General features: G+C 44.3%; 3 protein-coding genes and 1 pseudogene across 3 annotated transcripts; all 4 read left to right on the top strand.

The window, feature by feature from the left end:
- The first annotated feature begins 1,557 nt into the window (after nt 1–1,557).
- Nucleotides 1,558–4,010, top strand: LOC116935402. Its single transcript, XM_045177987.1, is given in 2 exon segments — nt 1,558–2,851; nt 2,854–4,010. Coding segments are annotated over 2 exon segments (2,451 nt in total).
- Nucleotides 4,011–4,036: 26 nt separating this feature from the next.
- LOC123475379 lies at nt 4,037–5,024 on the top strand. Its single transcript, XM_045177986.1, has 2 exons — nt 4,037–4,894; nt 4,953–5,024. Exons 1-2 carry the CDS (start codon nt 4,037–4,039, stop codon nt 5,022–5,024), a joined length of 930 nt encoding a protein of 309 aa, XP_045033921.1.
- A 41-nt stretch (nt 5,025–5,065) lies between these two features.
- LOC123475378 lies at nt 5,066–5,880 on the top strand (annotated as a pseudogene).
- An 11-nt stretch (nt 5,881–5,891) lies between these two features.
- Nucleotides 5,892–6,859, top strand: LOC123475377 (ATP-dependent DNA helicase PIF1-like). Its single transcript, XM_045177985.1, has 2 exons — nt 5,892–6,761; nt 6,839–6,859. Exons 1-2 carry the CDS (start codon nt 5,892–5,894, stop codon nt 6,857–6,859), a joined length of 891 nt encoding a protein of 296 aa, XP_045033920.1.
- Nucleotides 6,860–13,169: the final 6,310 nt, after the last annotated feature.

The raw sequence follows: 13,169 nt of genomic DNA, 5'->3' as shown, positions 1-13,169 counted from the left end.
ACTAAGTCTTAGCCAACATCGATTCTTCAATACGAAATTTATTATGCATGAGAAAATTTTAATTTGAAAATCAGCAACAAACCACCAATTTAATGTTGAATAGGGAACGGTGTCAAAAATTTTTTTAAACGCAGTCCTTTTGCAAATTGCAGGCTATAATACAAGCAAATACTGTGTTTGTTAAGTTTAAGTCAACATTTAGTCTTCAAAATTGAAATTGATTATGCATATGGAAACTATTCCTTAAATTCTTTAACAAAAAACCAATTCCAATGTTGAAGGGGGAACGGTGCCAAAACTTTTAAAATCTGTAACAAAACCCCAACGCTTTAAATCTGTGAATGTTATTTCTAGATGCAAAATTGCCTGCATTCCATGTTACACCATTCTAATAATCAATTTAGGTTAATTAAAGGAAATTTTTGATCAAAATCTTTCTAAGTAAACTGTTTTTTGGGATAAGATGTTTCATTGATTGATTGACTGCGTTCAAACTTTTTGATAAAAACCTTTTCTGTGTTACCTTCCAAGCAATCGATCAAGGTTTTAAAAATGAAAAGGATCACCATAACGTTGGAACGTAGTTTTTTTTAATTTGAATGACTTTTGCAAAAGTAAGATCTACTGTATAATACTTTTTAAAAATGGAATGGTTCCAAAAATATTGGAACGCAGTCAATTCTAAAATTTCATTTATGGATAATTATTGTCAAAAGCTGCAGTGCAAAAGAAACAAAACATTTTTTATGTTGATTTGAAGATTTTCACAACAAAACTATGTTTTAATTAATTAAGAATTCGGTTTTTCTTCACATCTCTATCTTTTTTTATCGTAACTTTTCCTTTTTACGAAAAAATCATAGGTTATCAAGGCTTCCATCGCAACATTCTATCCTGTAGCCACACCACCGTGGGGAATCACACGTCTGGTTTTCAATATTCAAGTAAAGTATTCCCCAACCTCATCCTTCCCCCACCAAAGAGTTGTTGGATTAAACCCGGCACCGAAAAACTAACTTCCTTTAAGGGTCCTTCTCAAGTCACTGTGGAACACAGGTTCCTGTGCGGGTGATGATTCATTGTCAGGCACGCTCCGAGGCCAAAGACTACGGTAAGGCTGGGAGAATGCAGAGCCTGTGACTTGAGAACAGTCCTTTAATAACGGAGATATAGTGATAGGTGTTAAGTGCCAACAATTTGATAAGGTTTAAGCACTCGGAAACCACATCGAGCAACTGCCTGGGACGGTGTCGTGTGGTGGAACGGTATCAATTTTACATTTTAATAGGCTTAGTTTAATTTGAAAGTGTTTTAGGTAATTCTTGCGGTGTAATTTTTGTTTCGTTAATTCAAGAGACTAATTTGAAAGTGTTTTCGGATATTTGCGGTGTTCAATATACACTCCCCATTCCCACCTTCTCCAAAATTCGATTGCCTGTTTTAATTAGTTTGAATTTGTTGTACATTATTTTATCCTCCAACAGCCCTCCAAAAGCCCTCCACTCAGACTGTCCTATTCAAGAATCGAACATTACCATTATTATCAACAATCAAACAATGGCACCGCGTCGTCAAATGACTGATGCTGAAAAGGCAGAAAAGAATAGGAAGCAAAGAGAGAAAAGAGCGCAAGAAGATCCAGAGGCTAGAGAAAAACGTTTGCAAGACAATAGAGCCAGGGCACAATATGTGCGCGATGAGAAAAAGCAGCGTCTCGATCAAGAAGTTCAACGTCAAACCCAAGATAAAGTAGACAGGCAAGTGCGTCTAGACGTAGAAGCGCAAAGACGTAAAGAAAACCGAGCTCAAGAGCCAGATGAAATACAACAAGCTAGGCTACAAGAGCAAGCATTGCGACAGCAAGCTCTGCATGAAGAGGAAAGTGAGGAAGAAACGCGTGCAAGGCTAAGAGATCAAGCAACACAACAGCAAGCTATACGCAACGCAGAAACCGATGATGAAAGTCGCGTAAGGATGATCGAGGATAACTTGCGCCATCAAGTCCTACGCGCCCAAGAGACGGTAGAAGAGAGGATGTCGCGTTCCATGGCTGACAGATTGCGTCATCAGATGTATCTGGTTGAAGAAACGGAAGAAGAGGCGGACATATGTAGGGAACTTAACAGGGAACAAACAGCCAACTACAAAGCGGCAGAGATAGAAGAAGAAAGGGAACAAAGACGAGAACAGAGTCAATCTCGAATGGAACGTTTGCGAGAAGAGAGAGAGGAAGACGAGGAATTACTTCGTGCCATGAATGCATTGGAACATGCTGAAATTATACCATTGGAAACTGAAGAGAAGCGCACTTTTCGCGAAGAGCTATTGGCTGCCCGTAACCGTGCGGGAGTGCCAAGAACTCATAGAGCGGCTTGCAAAACATTGGCTTCCGAAGACCGTGTCTTAATGCACGATTGTGGAGAAATGACCGTCACGTGCGGCGAATGTAATGCCAGGCATTTCAAGGGTGAAAAACCGACAGACAAGAAATTCACACAATGCTGCGCCAAAGGAAAGGTGATTCTCCCACCTCCAAAAGAGTGCCCTCAACCGCTGGTTAAACTATTGCAGAATGACCATCCAAAGGCGAAAGCGTTTATGACGAAGATCCGCAATTACAACAGCGCTCACGCTTTTGCTTCGTTGGGAGCCAATATTTCATCTCCCCCAGGGCGTGGACCTTATTGTTTCAGAATCCACGGTCAAGTGTACCACAACACCACACCCGTCGGCCCCGATACGAATAATCCTAGGTATGCGGATCTTTATTTCATGGACGCTGTGCAGGCTGGCGAGTTCAGAGCGCTTTCCACCTCAAACGGAGGATGCTGCAGAAACTTGATGGAGGAATTGGAGCAATGCTCCGAGAAAAGAATCCGTATGCAGCCATTTACAAGATGATGCGTCAAGTGCTTGAAGAAGAGTACCGCCGAGCCCAAGATGAGAATCTACCGCACCAAACAGTAGGAATGATGATCAGCAGTGATCGAAGAAATCTAGATCAGAGACGTTACAACAGCCCGACGACAACCGAGATTGCTGTGATTTTCAAAAGCGCAAACGGTGAGCCGCCAGCGAAGAGTGATATCCGTGGCCATCTCTTCATCCCAGTCAGAGGGAGAACATTCGTTCAGATTGACACACAACAGCCCATGTGTGACCCAATGACTTACCCTTTGCTCTTCCCAAACGGTGACGATGGCTGGCATGTAAACATGCCTTATACCACCACTACACGACGTGAAAGAGAGGAAGCAGCAGCACGGGCAATGGATGTGGATGAAGAGGAAGAGATCGATCTCCCAAGACTTGATGAGATGCTGCGGCTAGAAAATGCACCAGTAGAAGCCTTAGATGGTGAGGAAGAGCTGGTGGAAGAACCAGAACCGGAACCAGAGGAGCAAATGGATGACGACGATAACGATCCCCATCGATTGAATCGTGGCGAAGGAAGACGAAAAAGGATCACGCAGTGCGAATTTTACAGCTTTCTCATGTCGATTCGGGAATATTTCAACAACGTCTTGGCCAGCGGATCACTCACTCAGCAATGGACGGTCGATTCTTACGTCAAGATTGAAGCCAACCGCGTCAAGTACATCCGCGAACATCAGGCGGAGCTTCACGTGGCTCAATACGACGGTCTTCTGGACTACTTGCATAATCGCGCCGAACGAGAAAACCTTACGGTCGGATCTTATCACGTCCTCCCATCGAGTTTCATCGAAAGCCCAAGGGCGATGAAGCAAGCGTACCAAGATGCAATGGCCATCTGTGGTAAATTCGGCAAGCCAGTATTCTTCCTGACTTTTACCTGCAACCCAAAGGGGAGGGAAATCACGGCCAACATTCCCAGCCATCTGTCGGCATCAGATCGGCCCGATATAGTCGCAAGAGTCTTCCAGCAAAAGAAAATTGAGTTGGTCAACGACATTGAAAAGCGCCAGGTGCTGGGATTTGCGACTGCACGGATACACGTCATTGAATTTCAGAAGCGTGGCTCCAAATGAGCATGTGACAGTGGGGCCACTGTCACATGCTCATTTGGATCGACGAGCGTGACGCCCCTGCTACAGCGGAAGATGGGGATGCAACCATATGCGCGGAAATTCCCGATAATAAAACGCATCCGAGACTTTGTAAGAGTGTCATGACCCACATGATTCACGGTCCGTGTGGGTTGATCAACAAAAAATTCCCTTGCATGGACGGCGACAAGTGTTCAAAGGCTTTCCCGAAGCAACATAGCCAAGAAACACTCCTAAACGATAACTGCTACCCCACTTACAGACGAAGAGATACGGGCGTTGTACACCGCTTGAAACGAGGACAAACGCATTTCGAAGTTGACAACAGATGGGTCGTTCCTTACAACCCTTGGTTATCCCTCAAGTATGACTCCCACATCAACCTCGAATACTGCGCATCCATCGTCAGCGTAAAGTACATCTTCAAGTACGTCTACAAAGGGTACGATTGCCTGAAAATGGATCAAAAAGTGGGAACGTATCATCTGGCAGAAGGCGAAGAACCAAGGGTGGAGTGGGACGAAATCACGTGCCATCTTGATGCGCGTTACGTCAGCGCGCCGGAAGCCTGTTGGCGAATCTTCAAGTTTCCCCTTTCCGACCGTTCGCATGCCATCTATCGCCTGGCCGTCCATTTGACCCGAGAGCAGCCCGTCTTTTTCCAACCGGGAAACGAAATGCAAGCCGCCATCAATGCCGCTTCGAGAGACACCAACCTAACTGCTTTCTTTAAGTTGAATCGCGTCGACGAGAGCGCACGGCAATATTTCTACAGAGAAATACCTCACCACTACGTTTTCATCAAGAAAACCAATTCGTGGAAGCCTCGCGTGAAACGGGCCAAGATCATCGGTCGCCTATACACGGTTTGCGTTCGACAGGTGGAACGGCATTGCCTTCGTTTGCTTCTCATCAACGTTAAAGGGCCAACAAGCTTTGAAGATTTGCGAACAGTCGACCAGATTGTCCATCCCACTTTCAAAGCGGCAGCAATAGCACTAATTTTGCTGGAAGACGACACTGCTTGGGCTAGAGCCATGCAAGAAGCGGCAGCATTCCAAATGCCTCTTCAGCTGAGGCAGCTTTTTGTCGACATTTGCCTGTTCTGCAATCCCTCCGACGCTCTGCATCTATTTGAAATCAACCTGAACCATCTGATGGAAGACTACATTAGAAGCGGACACGAAGCCAACGTGGCCAAGAACTTGACGTTGAAATGGATTCAGAACAAGCTACGTCTCCACAATCAGACGATGGAAGATCTCTCCTTGCCTGTCCCGGATTTCCATCTGATTAACCAACTGGCCGAAGCTCAGATGGAAGAGAACAACGAAAACAGTCAAAGAGAAAAGAGACTGATGGGCGAAATGATGTTGGCGCAACTCAACGACGGGCAACGCGCGGCCTTTGATCAAGTCATGACTGCTGTCAACGATGTGAACAACTCACATCCGAGGCAGTATTTCCTGGACGGCCCTGGAGGAACGGGAAAGAACTTTCTCTACAACACCCTCATCACCGTCCTCCAAGGCCAAGGGAGACAAGTCATCGCAGTGGCTTCACCGGGGATCGCGTCCACTTTGTTACTGGACGGAACAACTTACCATTCGCAGTTCAAGATTTATCCTCCAATAACAGAGACGACACGATCGAAAATCGAAGAAGCTGCAACAACGCGCAACTGATCAGAAACGCCAGTCTCATAATTTCCGACGAAGCCACCATGAAGACCAACCACGCCCTCGACGCGATCAATCATCTTTTCCAAACTGTCATGAAGAATCGCGTCGATCCCTACGGTGGCAAAGCTCTCTTGCTCGGCGGCGATTTTAGAAAGTGCTTCCCGTTGTGAGACACGGAAACATGGTCAAAATCATCGAAGCGACCATCACCAATAACGCGACTTGGCCTCTTTTTCGACAGCTTCGATTGGTGCAAAACATGCGCACCACCGATGGTAGTCAAGATTTCGCTGATTGGCTCATTCAACTGGGAAATGGATCTTTGGCACAAACACCGCGGCTCAATGACCCAGATCTCATCGAAATCCCGCAAGACCTTCTCAACATTCGAACTAACTTAATCGAACACGTCTTTGGCGATCCATCGGATCTCTTAAACGAAGGCGTCAGAGAACAAGTTTGTAACCGGGCTATTCTATGTCCCAAGAATGAAGACTGTCTTAGGATCAACAACAAGATTATTGGCGAGATGCCTGGCGCGTTCAAAGTCTGCAAAAGTATCGACACTATCGATTCAGAGGACCCAGAGGAAATTTCCAACTACCCTCCGGAAATTTTAAATACCTTCAACGTCTCCGGGCTACCTCCGCACCAACTCGAACTTAAAATAGGAGCAATCGTCATTCTTCTCAAGAACATTGACTCGCGACAGGGACTTTGCAACGGCACGAGGCTCATCATCAAGGCGCTCAGCGGTAACCTGATAATGGCAGAGATCGCGGCCGGGAAACACAAAGGACACAACGTCTTCCTTCCGCGGATGTCCATGTCTCCCACCGACTCTGACTTGCCCTTCAAACTCAAAAGATTGCAGTTTCCTGTGCTTGTGGCTTTCGCTATGACCATCAACAAGTCACAGGGACAGACTTTTGAGCGAGTAGGCATCTACCTTCCGGAATCCGTTTTCAGCCACGGCCAACTATACGTCACATTCTCACGTGCAACATCAAGAGAAGGTGTCAAGGTTCAGTGCGAAGAAACAGAGAACAGGGCAAGCTACTTAGAAATATTCCACAATCCACGGAACAAGATAAGAACAAGATATTCACGAAAAACATTGTTTTTAAGGAAGTTCTCCTACAAGAATAGCCAGAGCCGAAGAAAAAAAACTTAAAAATCACAGCCCATGTGATAACGACAACCACAAAAAAAAGAGGAACTAAATTTCGCCTCGCTCTACGGACCAAAAAAGGAGCACGGGCATGGCCTTGGAGGCAGTTCCCAAGTGCGCTCAACCGTGATTTGTTTTTCTTCCATTGTTTTTTAAGTGTAGGAGAGGTACGACTTGACAATACGTGGATTAAGGGGCTTTAAGTGGATTAAAAACAGGTCCGATTAAATACTAGACTTCACCTATTACCGTCCTGGGATGGGCCGCCGTATACTCCCTTTTGCACCTCTCAAACAACCACCTTGCATTTTTTTCTCAACAGATCCACTGAAAGCATTCCATCAATTTTAAGAGACCGTTCCCTTTTGCAGCCCTCAAACCACCACTATAACTTTGTGTTCTTGACAGCTCCATTGACTGTGCGCCCCCAACCTTGAGAGACCGTTCCCTTTGCTTCCCTCAAATAACCACTGTTACTTAGTGTTTGGACAGCTCCTCTGACTGCATTCCAACACCCATAAGAGGCCGTTCCCTTTTGCATTCTTTAAAACAAGCACCATCTCATTGTATTCCCACCAGCTACGTTGCCTGGTTCCAACACATTTCAGAGATTGTTCCATTCTCTTTTGCATCCCTTAAAAAAGCACCAACTATGGTGTTTTTCAACAGCTCCGTTGGCTGCAATCCAACACCCTTAGAGACCATTCCCTTTTGCTTCCCTGAAACAACCACCATTACTTTGTATTCATAACATTATTTGATTGTGTTTCACCACCCTGCAAAGGCCGTTCTCTTTTGCATCCCTCAAAAAACCCCCATTCATTTTGTTTTCCCCAGCTCCTTTGACTGTTTTCCAACAATGTTCAGAGACCGTTCCCTTTTGCATCCCACAAACAACCACCTATTCTTTGTGTTTTCAACAACTGCATTGGTTGCGTTCCAACACTTTTTAGAGACCGTTCCCTTTTGCATCACTCAAACAACCACAATTTGTTACTGTTCTCAACAGTTCCACTGACTGTGTTCCAATACTTTTAAGAGTCCGTTCCCTTTTGCACCCCTCAAACAACCATCACTGCAATTTGTTCTCAACAGCTCCACTGACTGCGTTCCAATACTTTTAAGAAACCGTTCTCTTTTGCACCCCTCAAACAACCATCAATGCAATTTTGTTCTCAAAAGCTCCACTGACTGCGTTCCAACAAAATTAAGAGACCGTTCCCTTTTGCTTCCCTCAAAAAACCAACATTACAATGTATTCCTAACAGCTCCCTTGAATGCTTTTCACCACCCTTCATAGACCGTTCCCTTTCGCATCCCTCAAACAACCATCAATTCATTGTAATATGATTAGCTCCATTGACTGCATTCCAACACCATTGAGAGACCGTTCCCTTTTGCATCCAACAAACAAGCCCCAATTAATTTTTTTTTCACCAGCTGCATTGACTGTGTTCCAACAATCTTCAGAGACCGTTCCCTTTTGCATCCCTCAAACGACCACCAATTCATTTTGTTGTTGACAGCTTTGACTGCGTTTCAACAGCCTTCAGAGACCGTTCCCTTTTGCATCCCTCAAACAACCACATATTCTTTGTTTTTTAAACACCTCCATTGACTGCCTTCCCTCAACCTTGAGAAACTGTTCCCTTTTGCATCCCTAAAACAAGTACCAATTCATTGTGTTTTCAACAGCTCAATTGACTGTGTTTTACCACCCTTCAGAGACTGTTCCCTTTTTGCATCCCTCAAACAAGACCCAATTCTTTGTGTTTTCACCAGCTCCATTGACTGCATCAAAACAATCTTCAGAGACCGTTCCCTTTTGCTTCCCACAAACAACCACCTATTCTTTGTGTTTTCAACAGCTGCATTGGTTGCGTTCCAACACTTTTTAGAGACCGTTCCCTTTTGCATCACTCAAACAACCACAATTTGTTACTGTTCTCAACAGTTCCACTGACTGTGTTCCAATACTTTTAAGAGACCGTTCCCTTTTGCACCCCTCAAACAACCATCACTGCAATTTGTTCTCAACAGCTCCACTGACTGCGTTCCAATACTTTTAAGAAACCGTTCTCTTTTGCACCCCTCAAACAACCATCAATGCAATTTTGTTCTCAAAAGCTCCACTGACTGCGTTCCAACAAAATTAAGAGACCGTTCCCTTTTGCTTCCCTCAAACAACCAACATTACAATGTATTCCTAACAGCTCCCTTGAATGCTTTTCACCACCCTTCATAGACCGTTCCCTTTTGCATCCCTCAAACAACCACCAATTCATTGTAATCTGATTAGCTGCATTGACTGCATTCCAACACCATTGAGAGACCGTTCCCTTTTGCATCCAACAAACAAGCCCCAATTAATTTTTTTTCACCAGCTGCATTGACTGTGTTCCAACAATCTTCAGAGACCGTTCCCTTTTGCATCCCTCAAACGACCACCAATTCATTTTGTTGTTGACAGCTTTGACTGCGTTTCAACAGCCTTCAGAGACCGTTCCCTTTTGCATCCCTCAAACAACCACATATTCTTTGTTTTTTAAACACCTCCATTGACTGCCTTCCCTCAACCTTGAGAAACTGTTCCCTTTTGCATCCCTAAAACAAGTACCAATTCATTGTGTTATCAACAGCTCAATTGACTGTGTTTTACCACCCTTCAGAGACTGTTCCCTTTTTGCATCCCTCAAACAAGACCCAATTCTTTGTGTTTTCACCAGCTCCATTGACTGCATCAAAACAATCTTCAGAGACCGTTCCCTTTTGCTTCCCACAAACAACCACCTATTCTTTGTGTTTTCAACAGCTGCATTGGTTGCGTTCCAACACTTTTTAGAGACCGTTCCCTTTTGCATCACTCAAACAACCACAATTTGTTACTGTTCTCAACAGTTCCACTGACTGTGTTCCAATACTTTTAAGAGACCGTTCCCTTTTGCACCCCTCAAACAACCATCACTGCAATTTGTTCTCAACAGCTCCACTGACTGCGTTCCAATACTTTTAAGAAACCGTTCTCTTTTGCACCCCTCAAACAACCATCAATGCAAATTTGTTCTCAAAAGCTCCACTGACTGCGTTCCAACAAAATTAAGAGACCGTTCCCTTTTGCTTCCCTCAAACAACCAACATTACAATGTATTCCTAACAGCTCCCTTGAATGCTTTTCACCACCCTTCATAGACCGTTCCCTTTTGCATCCCTCAAACAACCACCAATTCATTGTAATCTGATTAGCTGCATTGACTGCATTCCAACACCATTGAGAGACCGTTCCCTTTTGCATCCAACAAACAAGCCCCAATTAATTTTTTTTCACCAGCTGCATTGACTGTGTTCCAACAATCTTCAGAGACCGTTCCCTTTTGCATCCCTCAAACGACCACCAATTCATTTTGTTGTTGACAGCTTTGACTGCGTTTCAACAGCCTTCAGAGACCGTTCCCTTTTGCATCCCTCAAACAACCACATATTCTTTGGTTTTTAAACAGCTCCATTGACTGCCTTCCAACAACCTTGAGAAACTGTTCCCTTTTGACTCCCTAAAACAAGTACCAATTCATTGTGTTTTCAACAGCTCAATTGACTGTGTTTTACCACCCTTCAGAAACTGTTCTCATTTTGCATCCCTCAAACAAGACCCAATTCTTTGTGTTTTCACCAGCTCCATTGACTGCATCAAAACAATCTTCAGAGACCGTTCCCTTTTGAAGCCATCAAATAACCACTATTGCTTACTGTTCTAAACAGCTCCCCTGACTGCGTTCCAACACTTTTAAGAGACCGGTCCCTTTTGCAGTCATCAAACCCCAGCTATTAAATTTAGTTCTCAACAGCTCCCCTGACTGCGTTCCAACACTTTTAAGAGACTGTTCCCTTTTGCATCCCTCAAACGAGCCTCAATTGATTGTGTTTTAACTAGCTCCATTGACTTTATCCAACAGTTAAAGAGACCGTTCCCTTTTGCAGCCCTCAAACAAACACTATTAATTTGTGTTCTGGACAGCTCCTTTGACTGCGTTCCAGCAAAATTAAGAGACCGTTCTCTTTTGCTTCCCTGAAACAACCATTATTACCATGTATTTTAACACCTCCCTTGACTGCTTTTCACCAACCTTCAGAGAACGTTCCCTTTTTGATCCCTCAAACAACCACCTATTCATTGTGTTCTCATTAGCTCCATTGACTGCTTTGCAACACTCTTTAAAGACCATTCCCTTTTGCATCCCTCACACAAACACCAATTCATTGTATTCGGATTAGCTCCATTGACTGCATTCCATCACCTTTGAGAGACCATTGCCTTTTGCATCCATCAAAAAAGCCCCAATTCCTTTTGTTTTCACCAGCTACCTTGACTGTGTTCCAACAATCTTCATAGACCGTTCCCTTTTGCATCCCACAAACAACTACCTATTCTTTTAGTTTTTAAAAGCCCCATTGACTGCGTTCAAGCATACTTGAGAGACCGTTCCCTTTTTCAGCCCTCAAACAACCACCAGTTCTAAGTGCTCAACAGCTCAATTGACTGCGTTCCAACACCATTGAGAGACCGTTTCCTTTTGTATCCCTCAAACAACAACCATTGCCTTGGGTTGTCAACAGCCCCATTGTCTGCGTTCCAGCACTTTTCAGGGACCGTTCCCTTTTGCATCCCTCAAACAAGCCCCAATTCATTTTGTTTTCACCAGCTCCCTTGACTTTGTTCCAACAATCTTCAGAGACCGTCCCCTTTTGCATCACTCAAACAGCCACCAATTCATTGTGTTGTTCACAGCTTCCTTGACTGCATTCCAACACCATTGAGTGACAGTTCCCTTTTGCATCACTCAACAATCACCCATTCTTTATGTTCTCAACAGCTCCTTTGACTGCGTTCCAACCAAATTAAGAGACCGTTCCCTTTTGTTTCCCTAAAACAACCAACATTACACTGTATTCCTAACAGCTCCCTTGACTGCTTTTCACCACCCTTCAGAGACCGTTCCCTTTTGCATCCCTCAAACAACCACCAATTCATTGTATTCTGATTAGCTCCTTTGACTGCATTCCAACAGCATTGAGTGACCGTTCCCTTTTGCATCCTTCATACAAGCAACAATTCATTTTGTTTACACAAGCTGCAATGACTGGGTTCCAACAATCTTCAGAGACTGTTCCCTTTTGCATCCCTCAAACAACCACCAATTCATTTTGTTGTTGACAGCTTTGACTGCGTTTCAACACCCTTAAGAGACCGTTCATTTTTGTATCCCTCAAACAACCACATATTCTTTGGTTTTTAAACAGCTCCATTGACTGCATACCAACACCTTTCAGAGACCGTTCACTTTTGCATCCCTCAAACAACAACCTATTCTTTGAGTTTTCAAAAGACCCATTGACTGCGTTCCAACCCCTTTGAGAGACTGTTCCCTTTTTCAGTCCTCAAACAACCACCAGTTCTTTGTCCTCAACACCTCAATTGACTGCGTTCCAACACAATTGAGAGACTGTTCTCTTTTGTATCCCTCAAACAACAACCATTGCCTTGGGTTGTCAACAGCCCCATTGTCTGCGTTCCAGCACTTTTCAGGGACCGTTCCCTTTTGAATCCCTCAAACAAGCCCCAGTTTATGGTGTTTTTAACAGCTCCATTGATTGCTTTCCAACACTCTTAAGAGACCGTTCCCTTTTGCACCCTTTCAAACAACCACCACTTCATTTTGTTCTCAACAGCTCCTCTGACTGCGTTTCAACACTTTTCAGAGACCGTTCCCTTTTGCACCCCTGAAACAACCACCCCTTCATTTTGTTCTCAACAGCTCCACTGACTGCGTTCCATCACTTTAAGAGACCGTTCCCTTTTGCAGCACTTAAACAACCACTATTGCATACTTTTCTCAACAGCTCCACTGACTGGGTTCCAACACTTTTAAGAGACCGTTCCCTTTTGCAGTTCTTAGACCACAGCTATTGGATACTGTTCTCAACAGCTCCCCTGACTGCGTTCCAACACTTTTAAGAGACCGTTTCCATTTGCATCCCTCAAACAAGCCTCAATTCTTTGTGTTTTCACCAGCTCCATTGACTGTATCCAACACCAAGGAGAGACCGTTCCCTTTTGCATCCCTTAAACAACCACCAATTCCTTGACTTCTCAACATCCCCTTTTGCTGCATTGCAACCCATTTCAGAGACTGTTCCCTTTTGCACCCCTCAAACAACCACCACTTCATTTTGTTCTCAACAGCTCCACTGACTGCGTTCAAACACTTTTAAGAGACCGTTCCCTTTTGCACC

The sequence above is a fragment of the Daphnia magna genome, linkage group LG8 (assembly GCF_020631705.1).
Source record: "Daphnia magna isolate NIES linkage group LG8, ASM2063170v1.1, whole genome shotgun sequence".
Lineage (NCBI taxonomy): Eukaryota > Metazoa > Arthropoda > Branchiopoda > Diplostraca > Daphniidae > Daphnia > Daphnia magna.
Note: the sequence above shows the minus strand (reverse complement) of the source record. Positions and strands in the feature narration are given on the sequence as shown.